The sequence below is a fragment of the Acomys minous genome, assembly GCF_964271855.1.
Source record: "Acomys minous genome assembly, chromosome: 10".
In the NCBI taxonomy this organism is placed as follows: Eukaryota; Metazoa; Chordata; class Mammalia; order Rodentia; family Muridae; genus Acomys; species Acomys minous.
This window is the reverse complement of record NC_140491.1, coordinates 112,690,560-112,708,874: the sequence shown is the minus strand read 5'-3', so window position 1 is coordinate 112,708,874 and position 18,315 is coordinate 112,690,560. Positions and strand designations below refer to the sequence as shown.

The 18,315-nt window shown below is 41.0% G+C and overlaps 1 protein-coding gene across 1 annotated transcript in view; it reads left to right on the top strand.

Moving 5' to 3' along the window:
* The window catches only part of CWC22 (CWC22 spliceosome associated protein homolog), a 51,514-nt gene extending 33,411 nt beyond the window's left edge, over positions 1–18,103 (top strand). The window contains exons 14-20 of the mRNA XM_084799805.1: positions 4,179–4,239; positions 7,778–7,855; positions 8,691–8,843; positions 10,410–10,537; positions 11,615–11,716; positions 11,809–12,026; positions 17,293–18,103. Of these exons, the coding sequence (XP_084655931.1) occupies positions 4,179–4,239; positions 7,778–7,855; positions 8,691–8,843; positions 10,410–10,537; positions 11,615–11,716; positions 11,809–12,026; positions 17,293–17,873 (1,321 nt within the window). The 3' untranslated portion in view covers positions 17,874–18,103. The remainder of the gene's footprint in view (positions 1–4,178; positions 4,240–7,777; positions 7,856–8,690; positions 8,844–10,409; positions 10,538–11,614; positions 11,717–11,808; positions 12,027–17,292) is intronic.
* Positions 18,104–18,315: the final 212 nt, after the last annotated feature.

Here is an 18,315-nt window from a genome sequence, read left to right as displayed (position 1 = left end):
AGGTGGATAAAGCAGAATTGGGAATTACACTCTGGAAGGTTTTGAAGATACTTTGAAGTAGTATTAAGAATGATCAGAATATTATGAAAATAAAGCGATTTTCTTTAAAGTCTATGTATTTGATTTGAAGAGCACTGCACAAGAATGTTAAATGATTAATCCATCTGTTAGTTTTCATGTGAATCAGCCTGTTGATTTGCTAGGTACATGTTTACATTTCACACAAGAGGAAGGCTGTTTTCTCAGTTTTGGTTGTTGCTAGGTTCTGTATGTTTCCATTGAGTATGATGATGTCATAGCAATAATGATTCATAAATGGGAGTCATCTTGTTTTCATAGTCTGAAAACTTCAAATAGAGGAATATTAAACAACAGAACACTGACTGGAAAGAGGTTCAGTGCAGCCCTGAACAACTGTTAGGAAGAAACCTTGTTTATGTCACCTTAACTTTGCTAATTTCTAAATTGCAGAAATTACCAAAAATGAAAGCACTCACACACAAATGGCAGCCACTCGTAAACAGTGGCTCTTCCTTGTTATTGCATTAAAGAATACCAACCCATATGTGCCAAGTTATTTTTTCTCAATTATATATGACAATGGTTACTAGACTTAATCCCTCCCCCACACACATTAGAGGAAAAGCCTGAACACATTTTGGAGGACTTAGGAATGAGACTCTTTGGTGATAAAATCTCATTAAAATGGTAATCAAACCAACAAAGGAAATGGGCAGCCACCACCTAAAATACATGGTCAAATGTCTGGTTTATGGCTCTCTTGAAAATTGCCTTGACCATGACTTATTTAGAATGTAGGGAGTGGTCTGATGCATGTCAGCTAAGAGAAGGCGAGCAAACCACACAGAGCTCTGTCTCTGCTGTCCTCATTGAAAACTGGCACGTTACATGCGAACATTGCTTACCCTCAAAGGAGATTGCTACCTCCCTCTTTCTTCCCCATCCCCCGCCCCTCACCCCTGTGTGCCTGCATGGATATACCCAGTGTTTTCTAAAATCTTGATAGCATCCAGGCTAGATGAAAGGAGGTGACTGAGTCAGGTGGCGTGGGGCATCTCATTAACCACTTCGGGGTATCTTTGAGATTTTACAAAACTGAGAATTAAACCTAATTATGCTCAGTCTCTGCCACTGAGCTGTGTCCAGAACCTTAGTACAAGAAATCTTGTACATTCAAAAGTCATTTTGACCAGTGAACTATATAGAGGAATTGGCATTTTAAATGCGTCCTTGTTGTCTAGTTTGCTAATCTTCCTTTCCTCCTGCTGCTGTGACTCCAAGATTAATCTTTATTAGACAGCACACCACAGTAAGCAGCTGCCTTCTCTGGAAGTTGAAGCACACTCCTGCTTCTTGACGATCATCTGACTCTGCATTCTCAAAGTTGTCTCAGGGTGAGACACGACAGGACTACAGTGTCCCTGACAATGTGGCTTCCTAAATTGGACACATTGACATAATCATTAAAAAACTGGCATATGTCAAGAAGATAATAATTCAGGAACGCATTTTATAACCTTTGTTATTGTTTTAAAACTGGAAATAATTTTGAGCCACTTAAAATACCTAAAATATTCGGCAGTGTTAATTCACGTAGAATTTATAAGTAATGCAACTTCAAATCATTATGTTTTAAAAGGAAGTTTTAAAAAACTTAAATTCATACAATTTTTCCTCTAATACTCAAAGAAAAGCAGTAAAATTTTTTGGGTTTTTTTGTTTGTTTGTTTTTCAAGATAGGGTTTCTCTCTGTGTAGCTCTGACTGTCGTGGAACTCACTCTGTAGAACAGGCTGGCTTCATACTCTCAGAGATCTGCCTGCCTCTGCCTCCCAAGTGCTGGGATTAAAGGCGTGCGCCACCACTGCCCAGCTAGTAATATTTCTTTAGCACCTATTTGATATGCTTTTAATTACCAGGTCCTTCCCACTCCCACCAAGTATTTCTCCCCTTTAAAAAAAAAATTAGCAGATGATACCCACTGCTGTTGCTACAGCACTGAGATGTGTCCATTCTAGGCACATGTAGTATTGCCTGTTATCTGCTTCCTGGAAGATTTCTTTTTTTATTTTAGTTTTCTTCCTTGCTTTGCACTATGCTGGACTGTTGCCCAGTTGTACTTATGAAACCTAATAAGTAATAGACACTAGAAATACAGGTGAATTGCAGCATTCCTTCCGAGTCATTACGCTCCTTTGGCTGGCTATTCGAAAGGAAAGCACTCCTCCAGAGCCAGCACATTGCCCTGGGTAGCTATTAGGAGGACCTGTGCCATCTGCAAATGTGCAAATATGCCAGCATTACTCCTGAATCAACTCTTGGTGATTGGCTCATCTCAACATACATTGAGGACATTTTAAATTCATGGACACTGTAAAATGTCCCCTTTCCCTTGTAGGTTGCTTTGCATCATTTACTGCTGTTACACTATACAGGGAAGCCCTGTGTTTGGGTATAAAATAAGAAACTTGTGAAGTGGGTTGAGTGGCTTCTGCAACAGCTTTCACCTTGTCCTCAGCACTGCTGGGTGGAGACGGTGTTAGAGAAATGTGTTAAGATTTGCAGCATCTGGAAAAGTAGTTGGCGTTCCACTGTGATAAAGTGTCATTTACTCTCCTATGTTGAGGTTTTTAATACTGGAAGCATAAGAAATTTGACCTGTTTTAATTACAGTTTTTTTTCCTGGCTGCTCTAAATTACATAAAAACACATCTCAAAAAGCTTTTAAGTGCAGTACTTATTATTGCTTTCCCATTGAGCTAGAAAGCATAAGTATTTCCGTGTTAATTCTTAAATATTGGGATATTATCCAGGAGTATGTTTCATAGAAACCTCTGAGTTTTGGTTTTCTCCTCTGTAAAACAAGAGAATTGAATCAAATGTTGCTAAACCTGAGATGTTAAAGATGTAAGAACTAAGTCACAGTATTATCTTACTGAGAAGCAGAGGTTCCTAGTTTAGTTGTGGATTTATGACTAGTAACTAAAGTACATTTCTTAAAGAGGTTAGTTATTTATAAATATCTGTGTGAAAACAGGTGAGCAAGGTACATACATGCACTCCCAAAATTTGGGAGGTGGAGACAGGAGAGTGAGGAGTTCAAGGTCATTCTCTATAGCCTAGGCTACATGAAACCTTTTCTAAATTAAACCCTGGTAACATTTTGAGTGTTAATATTTTCCCTTCATTGTCAAGCATTCTACCTGCTGTCTTATCTAAACTTTTAAGTAAAATTCTTGATACTTTTTGTTTTTAGACTTAATTTCATAACGAATACCAAAGAGATGCTCCTGAGCTTGGGCAGTTAGTGAGTCCTTGCCTCCTGTGGCCAGGTTCCCTGTCTGTAGAGTTCACATTTGTCCTTTGCTACTGGAGCATCAGCTCAGAACAGTTAATGAGCCCCTCATGTGGTTATTATCCTCCAGTGATGTTTTCATTTTTTGTTTTGACCCAGGATCTCACTCTAGCCTAGATTGGACCCCAAACTCACCAGAAAGTCCTTCCTGCCTCAGCCTTATGAGTGTTGGGGTTGTAGGAACTAGCTACCATGCTCAGCTGTCTTCCAGAATTGAAGAGAAAGTTGATGCTAACACTTGAGTTTACAACTCTTGTGCTCAGTGAGAAACGGAAGAAGCACAATACAATTTTGTGAGTGGGAGGCCACTCTGTGTGCAATAACAACCTATCTGTGGCTTTGAGTTGATTGGCTTGAAAAAATAATCAAAATCAAGATCTATTCATACTTTTTTTTCCTTTGTGTTTGCCTTTTTTAAGGTTGAGGGACATATGTAAATTTATATGTACTGTTAAAATCCATCCTTTCATGTCTGCAGTTAGTTGTTTTAGAGTATTTGCAAAGTTGTCCAAGCACAATTATTGCTCAAATATTTTTGACACTCAGAGTGAATTCCGTTTACATAGCCACCATTCTCTGTATATTCAGTATGGCCTTTGTGTCTGGCTTCTGTGAGCATAGTTTATGGTTCCTCATGCTGTCATGTGCTTATGCTTTGTCATGGGTAGAGTTAAGGGCTGTTCTCTGTATGCTGGCATATCATAGATATTTATAGTTAATCAATAACAGAATAATATTTGACAGCTAAAGCACACTGCAGCTGATTAGGCCTTTAACGTATTATGGCCGTCTTGTCTCCACAGTTTAGATTTTGAAGAATGCGCACACAAGCTGCTGAAAATGGAGTTTGCCGAGAGCCAAACAGTATGTTAATGTTTTTTAATTAGGAAGTACATATTAATTATTAAAATGCTTAAGGAGGTTAATAGGTTTTGTGAATTAAAACAGTGAAACTATAAATACTTGTAAACACAAGTTTTTGTAACTGTATTCTAAGCCAAGGCCTAGGGCTCCTGAGGTCTCTCTCCTGTGTTCTGGTAGATTGCGTTGCAGCGTGCTGATGTGTTGGCCTCTGCTTGCCTGTGAACAAGTGGTGGTGTAGGGGGAATCTGCTCCTCAGTGTGGCTTGATCCTGTCTTTACATGTGCACTGGTGGATTCTTTTAGTAGGAACTCCAACGATCACAACATGTTTGCTTGCACTGCTCAAGTTGTATACAGAAGAATTTATATTGTTCCATTCATCAATTCATTCATAAGAAAAGAAGTTGATATGTATGTGTGAGACAAAGAACAAATGGTCAGGGATTTAGTGATCCACTAAGTACTGAAGGTCTGGTGTTAGCCTCATGGCTCTCATTGACTCTTAATTGTTATACTTTAAAGTATCAGAGCCCCAGTGCTAAGGACAATAAACACCAAGCTGAGTAAATGCTTCTGTAAATGTCTTCCTCATTGTCACCATATATTCTTTTCTTTCCCTTTAGTTTTTCAAGACAGGGTTTCTCTGTGTTATCGTGGTAGTCCTAGACTCGCTTTGTAGACCATGGTAGCCTCTAACTCACAGCCTCTGCCTTGCAAATGCTGGGACTAAAGGTGTGCACCACCACTCCCCGGCACTAAAGGTGTGCACCACCACTCCCCGGCACTAAAGGTGTGCACCACCACTCCCGGCACTAAAGGTGTGCACCACCACTCCCGGCATCATGTGTTCTTTTTAGGTCTTTGGAACCTGAGCCCAGGCTTTGGTTGATTTGTTCCTTGTGCCATGTTACATGTAGTAGACTGCACAGATGGTTTAGTAGATGTTTGTGCTCCAATAGGCTGTTCAGTTTCCAGTCTCTCGTCCTGAGCTCAGGATTAGGTGATCACCTATAGGGACTGGGACGCTGTGTCCTGTACCCACTTGCTGTTCTCATAAGTAAAGTTTTATTGGAGTGAAAACATGCTCATGTTGACTGACTGACCAGAGCAGCAGAATTGAGTGCCTCTCACTAATACTGCACTGGCCCTAACATGTAAAGTACTTAGGGTTTGGCCATGTACAGGGAGAAAAATCATTTATTACTGAAATACTGTCATACAAAATTTTGCAAGAACATTATTTTCAAATTAAAAAGTTCTATTTTCTTTTTAAAGTTTGTGCAGTCTTACACTAATGATGTTGCTGTTTGTACTCTTGACCACAGTTAATATGTCATCCTTAGAAGGATATAAATTACTAAATTAACCTTTAAAATTAGAATTGACACTAAAATTACTGTGTGGCTATTGCGCCATTTGAGGAGTATAATTAAGTCATTACAAATTTTATTAGTGCTAATCCAAAGGACAGTTGTTCTAGAACTATCCTTAACATACTTTGATTATTATGTGGAAGTATCTTAGTGCATCTGTCTTCGTATGCTAAAAGACTCCTAAAATTACTCAAATATTTAATCGATATGTTAAAATATTTAATTATCTCAAGTCATAGATAATAACACTTAATTGCACCTAGTCTAGGGGAAGAGAATGGTTTGTTTTGTGAGAACTTCTGACAGTCAGCAATGGTTTTGCTGAAAATGGGATTAGCATCCTGTAAAACAGTGCTAGTAGGGAAACTTGAAAGTGGATTTTATATATCAAATTAATCTAACAGCATAATTTAGGACTTTGTTTTAAGTTTTCAGAAACAGATGAGGCTTAGAAAAGTTTACTTTTCCAGAACTTAACACATTTATAAACATTTTATTTAATCAGGTTAACTTGTGAATGGTTTTTCTGTTTTCTTTCTTTGTGTCTGAAACCACTCTTGTGTTTTAAAGTGATGCCTCTAGCTAGGCTGCTTCATGGTAGACCGTCCGTTTCTAGAGCAACACTGAACAGTGCAGTTTTCTTCAGTGAGGAAATATTCATGCCGCCTGTTCAGGGCACCAGCAACTAGGCACATTCAACTTTTGATTATGCAAAATATGAGTACTGTGACTGAGGACCTCAGACTATAATGTTAAATAATTTAGATAGCTACTTGTGGCTGATAGTATCATGTTAGACAGCACAGCTTCCTGTGTAATCTTGTCCTGCATTTGCACTCTGGAGCCTTGGGCACAAATTGCTTACATACATATAAATGCTTATTTACCTTTTTTTTTTTTTTACTATTAACAATTTTTACTTAGATCATACCTCAGTTAGTGACTGACAAATTTTTAAAATACTTCATTGAAAATTTAAAAATAAAAACTAACTGAAAGAATACTCATTTAATTTGTATAGACTGCTTTGCTCTTAGAGAATGAAATGAATTCTAGTTAATAATATATTGGTAAAATACAGACATTCTAATAAATGATTTATAAAAAATAGTATTTGTACAGTAGCCTTATCCTGTCTCACTTGCTATATTACCTGGGTCAATTCTTCATGAAGTCTCAGCTCCATTAATATTACTTCAGAAATCCAGGTGTGGTGGTGCACGCCTTTAATCCCAGCACTTGGGAGACAGAGGCAGTCGGATCTCTGAGTTCAAGGCCATCCTGATCTACAAATAGAGTTCCAGGACAGCCAGGGCTGTTACAGAGAGAAACCCTGTCTTGAAAAACAAACAAACAAACAAAAAACCCCAAAAGCAATTACTTCAGGAATTATTAAGTCATATTTGTTACTCAATTAAATGTGAGCCATTTGTGATAATGGATTTTCTGATCAGAGGTTTATTCATTAGTTCTAAATTTTTTTAACAGAGGTTTTCCAAAGCAGTTAGGTAACTGATTGGACAGTATAACTTAACAGTTACAGGATCGGGCCGTCCATCTTTAGAGATCCCTCTGTATCTAGGTCTGTACAGAGAGTGTCCATCCGTCTGTACTCAGAACGTCCGTCGCTCTGTAACTAGTTTGTATACAGAACATTTATTTCAGGACTTAGGAAATTGAGTCATAAACCTGTTTCTTTCTGTTCTATTATTTTTATTTTTTACATTTTTTTCTTCTCAACAACTGGAAGGTCATCTAACTTGGAGTAGTGCCCATTTATTCTTCTGTAAACCCTTAAGTTTTGGTAGATATTTGTGTTGGTGAAAATAAATATAAAATATTTCCACACAGAATACTTTAAAAGATAGGATAGCCCATCATGCCTTGACCTGCTTCATGCAGTCGATTTAGAAATGATTCATATGTGTGAATTTAGAATGTTATTTAATCAAATTATCATAAATAACTTTAGATGATATTAGCCAGACTAAAGGCTTTTTTTTAAAAAACGATTTAAGTTTGACATTAAGTTTACAATAATTTTCAAAGTTTTCAAAATTTCTGAAAGTCTAGCTTGAAAATTCATTCTCTGTTGTGGCTGTAAATTGTCATATAATATAGTTTCATTGTGGTCTGAGTCATTAATACAAGTTTTTTTCCAAATAGAAAGAACTCTGCAACATGATACTTGACTGCTGTGCCCAGCAAAGGACCTACGAGAAGTTTTTTGGCTTGTTAGCTGGGGTGAGTTACAGCCTTGCTTTCCACGTAGGGTTTAACAGAAGCCCCAAAAGAATTCCTAATAGTAATATAGTGAATTAACTATTGTGCTTTGTGGCCTGCTCTACCCTTAACTAGCAACATGCTATTTTTTCTGAGAACACAGTGTTCCCTCTTTCAGATTACTCACGCCCTTAGTTTCCTTTCCCCCTGCATTTTGCAGCACACTAAATTTACTACCATTTTTCTATAGCTTCTTAAAATTATAAATACTGTGTAACAATTTCCCAATATAAAACAACTAAAAGTCTTCAAAAACTCAAAAGAGTTATTAAAGTCAGGAACCTGTTAGGCAGCATAGGGTAAGCATTATCTTTTAAAAACTTAAAAGCTTATTTTTGTCATTTTTAATTACGTGTCTTTGTGTGTGTAGGGGTATGTGCATGTGAGTGCAGACCAGGTGGAGGCCAGGGGTGATGGATCTCTTTGGAGCTGGAGCTATAGGCTGTTCAGAGTTGCCTGACCTGGCTGCTGGGAACTTAACTTGGGTCCTCTGCAAAAGCATAGAAATACTAAACATTAATCTCTTTCTGTTCCCTAAAATATATCTGTGAACTGTTCACAAGGTGGATATATATAATGCAAAATGTATGTGTTTAGGATGAACTAAATGTATAATTTTATTTTAGCATATAAATCCAGATAGAGAAAAACTTTTTAAAGATTATTTAGCACAGAAAGATAGGGTGATAGATGTTTCTTGAAGGCTTTCACAAACATTTAATCTAGTAAATTTAGGAATAGTAAGTTCTGACGCTCAGTTTCTGCTGGGGTTGACTGTCAGTTTTCTTCTCTATAGCGGTTTTGCATGCTGAAAAAAGAATACATGGAATCATTTGAAAGTATATTCAAAGAACAGTACGACACCATCCATCGCTTAGAGACAAACAAATTAAGAAACGTGGCTAAGATGTTTGCTCACCTTTTATACACAGATTCCCTTCCGTGGAGTGTAAGTAATTAGATCAGTGCTTGCTCTTCGTTCCTAATCCTCTCTTATTTTCAGATATGCTTTTAGTTACGGCATGGCCATGCTTCGTCTATCAGTAAATAAAATGAGTAAAAATGATGTGTGTAGTGCGCTTTGACTGCAGCTGCTGTTTGTGAAGCACGATCATGTTGCACGGATCAGAAGGCTGAGGCAAACAGTGCACGCGTAAGAAGTACTGTGTGGAGCGTGCAAAGCCATGCTGCGTCTCAGTAGTGATGGCTAGCCATGTTTTCAGGGGAAATAGGATGTGTTTTTATGTTTGACATCTGCCCCTACTCACATAACAAAGAAAGACACCTGTCCCCTAATGTGGTGGCACTTGTGCCTCAGAAGTACTATTCAATTTCCTGAAAGAGTAGCTCTTCCAACGTTCCTCTTACTATGATTCAGGAGAAAGGATTGCTCCAGGAGGTTGTGGTAAGTCAGCATGTTTTGTATAAGCAACTTGGAGGAGATCCTGTGATCACACTTAGAACAAAGAGATGCAGTCTTAACCAGGAAACATGCACCAAATTGAGCATTAAACCCATATTTACTATATAATTACTGTGCATGGAAATGCTACTTGTTTAGTTTCCACCTGCATATCCCATCACAACTCTTGGTGGTCGCCAGTCGAAGGCGTTAATGTGTCCCTGCTTTCAGGAAAGTTACCATGTAAGAGAAAAGTTAAGTCTGTGGCGTTCATGCCATAAAAAGTCACATACTCTTAAGTGAAGCCAAGTTGCTAGAAGAATTTTAATGGGGAAAAATCACATCCCAGAAGGAAAAGAAGAGGATAGCATTGTAAACTACCACAAACAGATGGTGGCGTGAGGCTCCAGCCCTGGCGTTAAGCGTACTGGATAAGTTTGTGCACAGTACTTAGGTGCTAAGTATGTCCAAACACATTCAACCGCCACGTCAGACAACCCAGCAGCCAATCATAGAAACCCTCTGCTTCATTTCCCCTGCTCTAGAAAAGAAGCCAACTTTTAAACAATTGCCTGAAAATAGGCTTCCAGAATACACATAACCCATAAAAGCTAGAGAGTTTTTGTTTTTCTGTTTTGCTTTAAAAATCTATGTCCACGAGTTAGTTTATAAAAGCAGTAATCTTATTCAGAATACATCATCCATCATTTTGCTTTTGGCTTTGTTTTTACTTTTATCTTATGTATATGTGCTAAACAAAACTATAGCCTAATGCTCTTGGTGGCATTTTGTCTAGTCCCTTGTATGCGCACGTTCTGCGGAGGGACATTTGTGAGCCTCTTTACTTTGTCATGTGCTCAAGACAGGTTATCTTCTCTGCTATAAAAAGCACCTTCCTCAAGAAAAAGAAGAAGACCTATTTCTGTCCCATCTTAGTTAGCGTTGGAAGTTAATATAGAGAGACAGTCTGACACTTTGCCGAGGGAGGGAGTTAGAGATGCTGGCTGCCTAACGATGAACAGTCCCAGTCACTCTCAGAGAACTTAAACTGGTCGGCCTCTTGGCCCTGTCTTTAAAAAAGTTTATTTTTCAATTCTCTCCTTTAATTTTCAGGTTCTTGAATGTATAAAGCTGAGTGAAGAAACCACTACATCATCCAGTAGAATTTTTGTCAAGATATTTTTCCAGGAGCTCTGTGAATACATGGGTCTTCCTAAACTGAATGCGAGGTTAAAGGATGAGTAAGTGGACTACTCAGTTTAAGCCTAGTCTCCCTGTCTGTGGGAGTTCTGCCATATTAGCAGATACATGCTCTTCATGATGAGAAGCCCGCTAGGACTTTGGGTAGCTATGTTATAAGACATGAGACAACATGCACCTTCTAGGGGTTTCTTCTAGGATTCTTAGGTAACGCCCATTTCGCCCTTGTTAATACTTATTTATTCAGATTCTTCCTAGTTACTAAGACTGGCTTCTGTTCCGTTCTGCTAATGCCTCGTGCGGTTCTCGTATTTCACTCCCTGCCTTAAACGTTAATCAGAGGCCTCCCTGGGGTCCACAGGTGTCTCTAAATTAGTCCTTCACTCTTAGGCTTCATATACTCTGCTCTCTCAGGCTCCTCCCTCTCCTCAGTAAGCTGCACTCGAGTCACCTCAGCATCACAGAATGGATACTGATGTCTGCGTTTTCATGTTTCATTACCACCGTGAATGCAGAGGCAGAGCCCTCTTTCTGATGTCTAACATGCTTAGTCAGTCTTCCTGTGAAACACTCATTGCCTACTTCGTACTCTTTCCCAGTGCTTTTACACAATTTAGATGTGCATGTATATGTACATGTAAAAAAGCCAAGGCCTTTAAATTTTTCTGTCATGCCCACAAAATATACTTGTGTGCATATATCCATGTACACATGTGTATACGTCATCTGTATACATTGTGTGTATCTTATGGTGTACATAAAAAGTATCTAAATCTATATTGTGTAATTACAGAAATCACGTTCAAGGGCCAATGAGATGTCGTGGTGGGTAAGAACGGTAGGCCTGCATCCCTGACAACACAAGGTAGAAGGAAAGAGCCCGTTCCCACATGTCGGTTCTCTTACCCACACACACGCACACTAAACTACAAAGAAATGAACTTCAGTGAATTGTTGTTCATTGCCTATTATGTTGTAGGTAGCCTGACGTGTAAATACATAAACCAATGTCTTATGTTTTACTTACTAATTTAATATGTAGAAAATCTGATTAGTGAGTGTAGGAGTTTTCATTTTCATTTTCCCTTTCTCCATTTTCGTTCCTTTTTCCTTTTCAGAACTCTTCAGCCATTCTTTGAAGGACTGTTACCCCGAGACAACCCACGGAATACCCGCTTTGCCATCAACTTCTTCACTTCCATAGGGCTCGGAGGTTTAACGTAAGGGTCACTTGTAGAATTCTGTTTTTGCTGACATAATTATCTCACAGGTGCACAGGAGGCCCAGTGTTAACACATTGCATTTCTGTTAGGGATGAACTGCGAGAACATCTGAAGAACACGCCCAAGGCCATCGCAGCTCAGAAACCAGAAGCTGAGCAAAAGAAACCGTCCCTGCCTTCTTCGTCGTCAGAGTCGTCTTCGGAGTCGGACTCGTCTGACTCAGAGTCTGACAGCAGCGAGAGCAGCTCCGCGTCCTCCAGTGAGGGGAGTGTGTCGTCACCCTCCAGTAGCCAGAGCTCTGCCTCAGGTATGAGGCCCAGTTTCTAGCAAGTGCACAGCTCCTAACGGGGGCCGCTCTCCATTGCTGCGTATTTATGTGGGCTGTCTACTTAAAACACTCATTCTTGGAGATGTCCTGACGCAGTCTGCAGTGTCTTTCATCTGCTGGAGAAGCCTCCTCATAGGCACTGCTAGTTCCCTGGCAGCTGGGATCCAGTGATGTCTGCTGTGGTTTATGGATGCCGTCCTGATGCTCCATGTCAGGGTACTCAGGCTTTACTTGTAGTAGTCAAGCTTTATGTGACGACTTGACAGCATCTTATTCATTGTATAGCTCATTTGGGGCTTTGCAATATGTAGCTCTCCCCGAGACGAAGAAGTACTATAGAAGAACTTTAGAACTCCTCTTCTCTTCGTGGCAGCGGGTCTTGCCTCTTTTGCTTTGTTGAGACAAGGTCTCACCACAAATCTAAAGCTAGTCTCACTCTCACCGTGCAGCCCAGGCTGGCCTTGAGCTGCATCCCCATGCCCAGCAGCCCAAGTCGAGCTGAAAACATCATATTTTTTTTTTTTTTTTTTTGGTTTTTCGAGACAGGGTTTCTCTGTGTAGCCTTGGCTGTCCTAAACTCACTTTGTAGACCAGACTGGCCTCACAGCAATCCGCCTGCCTCTGCCTCTGCCTCCCGAGTGCTGGGATTAAAGGCGTGAGCCACCATATCCTCTTTATCCACTGTTTGATTGGCTTGTTTGCTGTTGGTTGGTTGGCTTGTTTTGTTTGTTTGCTAGAGTTTTATATGCAGACTAGATTGTTCATTCACTGTCTGGCAGAGGCTAGCCTTGAACCTGGTCTCCACTGCCTCTACTTTGCAAGTTCTAGGCTTAGAGACCTGTGCTACAGTGCCTATTTTAACTTTATAATTAGTAATTATGGACTCCTTTATATCTAACATTTTCATTATAATTTGCATTTTCTTGGTCACTAATAAATCAGAGTATAATATCATTGGCCATTTAATATTTTCTTTTTGCTCAAATCTTGATTTTTCCCTTTTGTTAAGTTAACTTTTCTGTTTTATAGGGTTCTTTGGTTTTTTTTTTCACTCTGTGTTTTTGTGTATGTTGCTGCTTAAAATGTACACATATTATGTATAATATATTGCAATGTGTTTCTATATAATGTGTGCATTCCAAGTAAGTAATTGCACTTCTGCCTTTGAGGCAGCCAGAGCTCTGTTGTCTTTTGTTTTCCCCTAGCAGCAACCCTGGGTCAGCAGGTGCTCCCAGGTAGGAGTTGTCAGGGCAGTGTAGCTTACTTCTCTGCACTTCTGTCTTTCCTGAATTTGGGGCCATTTGGTTCTTGTTTTGTTAACCAGTTTTTCATGTTTTTAGTGTTATAATGTTTTATTTTGAATTAACTTTATAATTACAGAAAATTACAATGAACAGGAGAGAGAATCCACATATACCCTTGACCAACTCCCCCAGTGTTAGCTCCTCACATAAACAATGTAATTATCCATGACACTGTGGAGGTTCATCTGGAATCCTGCTTCTAACAGATCTCCTTTGAATTTCACACAAAGTAAAGCAATAGTTGAATGCGGCCGGACCCAGGACACCAGGGTCCTTTTCCTTCTGTCAGAAGCCGGTTTACATTCCAGTATTCTGTCAGGGCTCCCATACTTCTTTGATGTTCTTGAAGATTCTGATCACTTGTATTGAAGTCAACACTTACATCAGTGTTGATATTTCCTTAAGAACAGAATAAAAGTTGACGTCATGGTTACTCTTCTATTGCTGTGAAGAGTTCCCATGGCCATGGCAGCTTACAGAAGGAGAGAGGAGTCCGTGCCCAGCATGGCAGGAGCATGGCGGCAGGAGGCAGGCATGGTGCTGAAGCAGGAGCTGAGAGCTCACATCTTAGCCGCAAGCCTGAGGTAGAGAACATGGACTTTTGAACCATTAAAGCCCCCCTCCCCCCAGTGACACACCTCCAACAAAGCCACATCTGCTCCCCCTCCCCCACCCCAAACAGTTCTGCCAACTAGGGGCCAAGCATTCAAATATAGGAGTCCATTTGGGTTGGAAAGAAAGTCAGGAAAACGGCTTGCTCTTAGTGCATCTTCTCAAGGGACTCACAAATGCCAACATGTTCTAATAAACATCAGCCATCATCACTAAATTGAGAATGGGCTTATTGAATGTCTCCAGATAAACACTTCGCCTATTAAATCAGTTATCTTAGAGGGATATCATTTAATTCTGTTCAAATCTGTCTCCAACTTTTTCTCAGTCATTTTGGCAGCCATTTTTGGAGCATTCTCTATGCTGTTTGCCTAATGATAATGTTGAATTTCTACAAGAAAAAACTGTCCCCTTTCCTTGTTTATTTACCCAGCCATATCTTCATACCACATCTGTACGAATGTTTGTAGTATTCTGTGAGTTACACTCCAGATGCTTTTGTTCAAATCATTTTACATTTTTGTTTTTTGGTTTTATTGAGACAGGATTTCTATATGTCCCTCTGACTCTCCTGAACCCACTTGGTAGATCAGGCTGGCCTTGAACTCACAGCAATCTGCTTGTCTCTGCCTCCCAAGTGTTGGGATTAAAGATGTGTGCCACTAGGCCCTGCTCATTTTACTTCTTAAAAGATATTTTCTTTGCGTGTGTGTGTGTGTGTGTGTGTCTGTGTGTGTGTGTGTGTGTGTGTGTGTGTGTGTGTGTGTGTGTGTGTGTCTGTGTCTGTGTCTGTGTGTGGTGTGTGTGTGTCTGTATCTGTAATTGATTCTCCTTCATGTGGGACCTGGGAATAAAACTTGGGTCATCAGGCTTGGCAATCCTCTCGACCCACTGACCCATCCTGCCAGCCCTCATTTCATACTGAGAATTTGGAGTTCTTGTTTTCAGTTTGTTCCTTTCGTTGCACAAGCTCCTTTCCTTTCCTTGAGTACTTCTTTCATTCCAGCATCACAGGTGCTGCAGATCTTCAGCACCTTCAAACAGATTTAAAGTTCTACCAGGTGTCTCCAGTAGCTTTTAGTATGTGCCTCATTCCATCAGGAAAAGAGGATCCTCTATTGAAATCCCTTTCCAGAGTTGCTTCTGGTCTGAGTTTTCTGAAAAGGTTTGTGTAGTTTAACCCAAGATCTGCTTTCTTCTTGTAGGAGAGCAGCTGGCTGTGTCCGCGTGTCTGCTAACGCCTGTCAGTGTAGCCTCTTCCTCTTCCGCCCTAGGCTGCGGGCAGATAGTGCGCTGTGATTTCCTGTCAGGTTATGTTTTCAAGTACAGACTACCGTATGACACCAGCGCTGTGCGGCTCCTCGTGCTCTGGGTCGTTAGAGCAGGGTGCATTTCCTCACAGGAACTGTGAGAGCACTTCATGTAACAGCTCTTCTAATGGTACAGAGTGTATTTCACGGCATCCATTTTGAGGACAGATGATAGCTCAGCATGAATTTTGCAGTAAGAAAGTTTGCCGATTCAAAGTTAATTTGCCTTATCATACAGTTTTAGCAGACAACTGTTTCATTATTCAAGTCTTAGATAGCATAGAAGCAGTATGAACTGCTCCAGATCGGAAAACGGAGAAGCAGACACGGCCATGGGGTTGCACACTGTTGCGTGGCTGTGGTGTAGGCCTTGGGGTTGCACACTGTTGCGTGGCTGTGGTGTAGGCCATGGGGTTGCACACTGTTGTGTGGCTGTGGTGTAGGCCATGGGGTTGCACCCTGTTGCGTGGCTGCGGTGTAGGCCATGGGGTTGCACCCTGTTGCGTGGCTGCGGTGTAGGCCATGGGGTTGCACACTGTTGCGTGGCTGCGGTGTAGGCCATGGGGTTGCACACTGTTGTGTGGCTGCGGTGTAGGCCATGGGGTTGCACACTGTTGTGTGGCTGCGGTGTAGGCCATGGGGTTGCACACTGTTGCGTGGCTGCGGTGTAGGCCATGGGGTTGCACACTGTTGTGTGGCTGCGGTGTAGGCCATGGGGTTGCACACTGTTGCGTGGCTGCGGTGTAGGCCATGGGGTTGCACACTGTTGCGTGGCTGCGGTGTAGGCCATGGGGTTGCACACTGTTGCGTGGCTGCGGTGTAGGCCATGGGGTTGCACACTGTTGTGTGGCTGCGGTGTAGGCCATGGGGTTGCACACTGTTGTGTGGCTGCGGTGTAGGCCATGGGGTTGCACACTGTTGCGTGGCTGCGGTGTAGGCCATGGGGTTGCACACTGTTGTGTGGCTGCGGTGTAGGCCATGGGGTTGCACACTGTTGCGTGGCTGCGGTGTAGGCCTTGGGGTTGCACACTGTTGCGTGGCTGCGGTGTAGTGTGGGCAGAGCCTGGCGATGTATAGAACGAGCCAGACACTTGGGCTTCGCGCTGAGCCCGATGGCTTCTGCCTGGGCAGCTGGAGCCCAAGAAGGAAGTTCTCACAGACAAGACAGGCCATCGCCTGCACCATGTCCCATCATTAGTCACTGTGCAGAAGCAAGAGGAGTGGCTACACTGACATTTGGGTAGAGTCAAGGCAAGACAAAGTGACTTCCTGTTGTGTTTTCATTTTGTAGTCATGGGATTTGTGAGATTTTAGTCATCTCAGCTGTTTTGATTCATGAACTCGAATTAATAAGTGACTAAGTTTAACTTAAAATGGTGCTTTATTTCCCTATATTTTATATTTGAGATTCTATCAGTAAAACTGAATTGTAGAAGGTCTCTTTAGAAGTTTTTGTCGGAAACCAAGCTTCCATGACTCTCACAGAGCCCATAACTGTCATAACCCAGCTCTTGCTCGTATGGCCAATGACTATGAGAGCACCAGAAAGCCGCGTTGTTGTTCACAGAGGAAGGCTTTTCAGTGGAAACACACTCATTCTGTGATGTGAACACAGGTGCCCCTCACCAACAAGAGGTGGTTTTGGGGTGGGTGGCCATGTGTCTTGGTTTTGTACCAGGATTACCTTTAGCTAAGTTTCATCTGGCAAGAAAGTCTGTTAGGGTTACGGTGTGTAAGTGGCGAAGTGCCTTTTCTAATTACTTGATGGATTGTTTTTCATTTGCTATAGTTTATTGAAAGCTCCTATGAGAACTTGAGTTTGAAACTGTAGTTACTTAGTAACTAATAATGACATTTTAGAATGTATTCATTTTTTAAGATTGTCTCTAGGCTTTTCAGTTTGGCTTCACATCTAGTTTACACAGATAAGTGCTCTACAGTATGTTAGTAAATGTTATTGTTAAATTATGAATTTAGATTAACATAAAAACTAACTACAGTTAATTTTTTTGTATGCAGCTAAAGGCACAAGAAAGAAGAGACGAGGGAAGTCCAGAAGCGAAGAAGTAGATAAATCAGCCAGGGGCAAGCCGACACGTGACAGACAAGGAGGAGGCCGGGAGGAGCAAAGACACCAGGAAGGGAGGACTGAGAGAGCAAGGTCTGAGAGACACAGAGCTCCAAGCTCCCGAGATGCAGACTGGGGGGATTCCGTAGCAAAGTACATGGCGGACAGAAACGAAGAAAATAGTTACAGTAGAGTTGGGAATGGCCGAGACCAAGAGATGCACAGAGCGCTGGAAGACAAGCATGGTGAGCCGAAGAAGAAGCGACGAGAGAGAAGAGATTCCTTTTCTGAAAACGAGAAGCAAAGAACCCGAAATGAGGACAGTGAAGGTGCCAGAAGAAGAAGGGACCGCTCCAAGTCAAGGGAGAGGAGTAGAAGACACTCAGGTCATAAAAGTGATGACGACTGGTATCAGAATGGTGCTGAGAGACGATGGGAAAAATCAAGCAGATACTCTGAACATTCTAGAGACTCAAAGAGGAATCAGGACCGGAGGAGAGAAAAGTCCCCAACAAAACACAAATACTCCTAATGACAACTGAACATGCCTTGCATTCAGCTCCAGCATCTTTTTTACATTGACGAATTTTATAGAGAACTCTTGTACAAAGCTCCCGTTTGTAAATTGTAAAGATGTTTTCTTTTTGACATGTTTTATAATTGATACATCTCAAGGGCCTTTGTGTAAAATCATAAAGAAAAAGATCTTAACAGAGGGGTAGGTCTAATGATTTGTGAATAAAAGAAACAAATATTCATTGAGTCATTGATTTTTTTTTCTTCCTTTGTGTCTAATTACTATAAACTACCATAGTTATTAGTGGCTTTAATGTATAACCAAAGGCCAAATAAGTAACCTTTGTCTGTTTTTCACAGTAGGTATCTATGGCAGATTCATGTCTGTAGGTCTCTCTTGGGTGCTGGGGGTGGGCTGAGTGCATCTTCCTCTTGAGACTCACTTGCTATTGACCCTG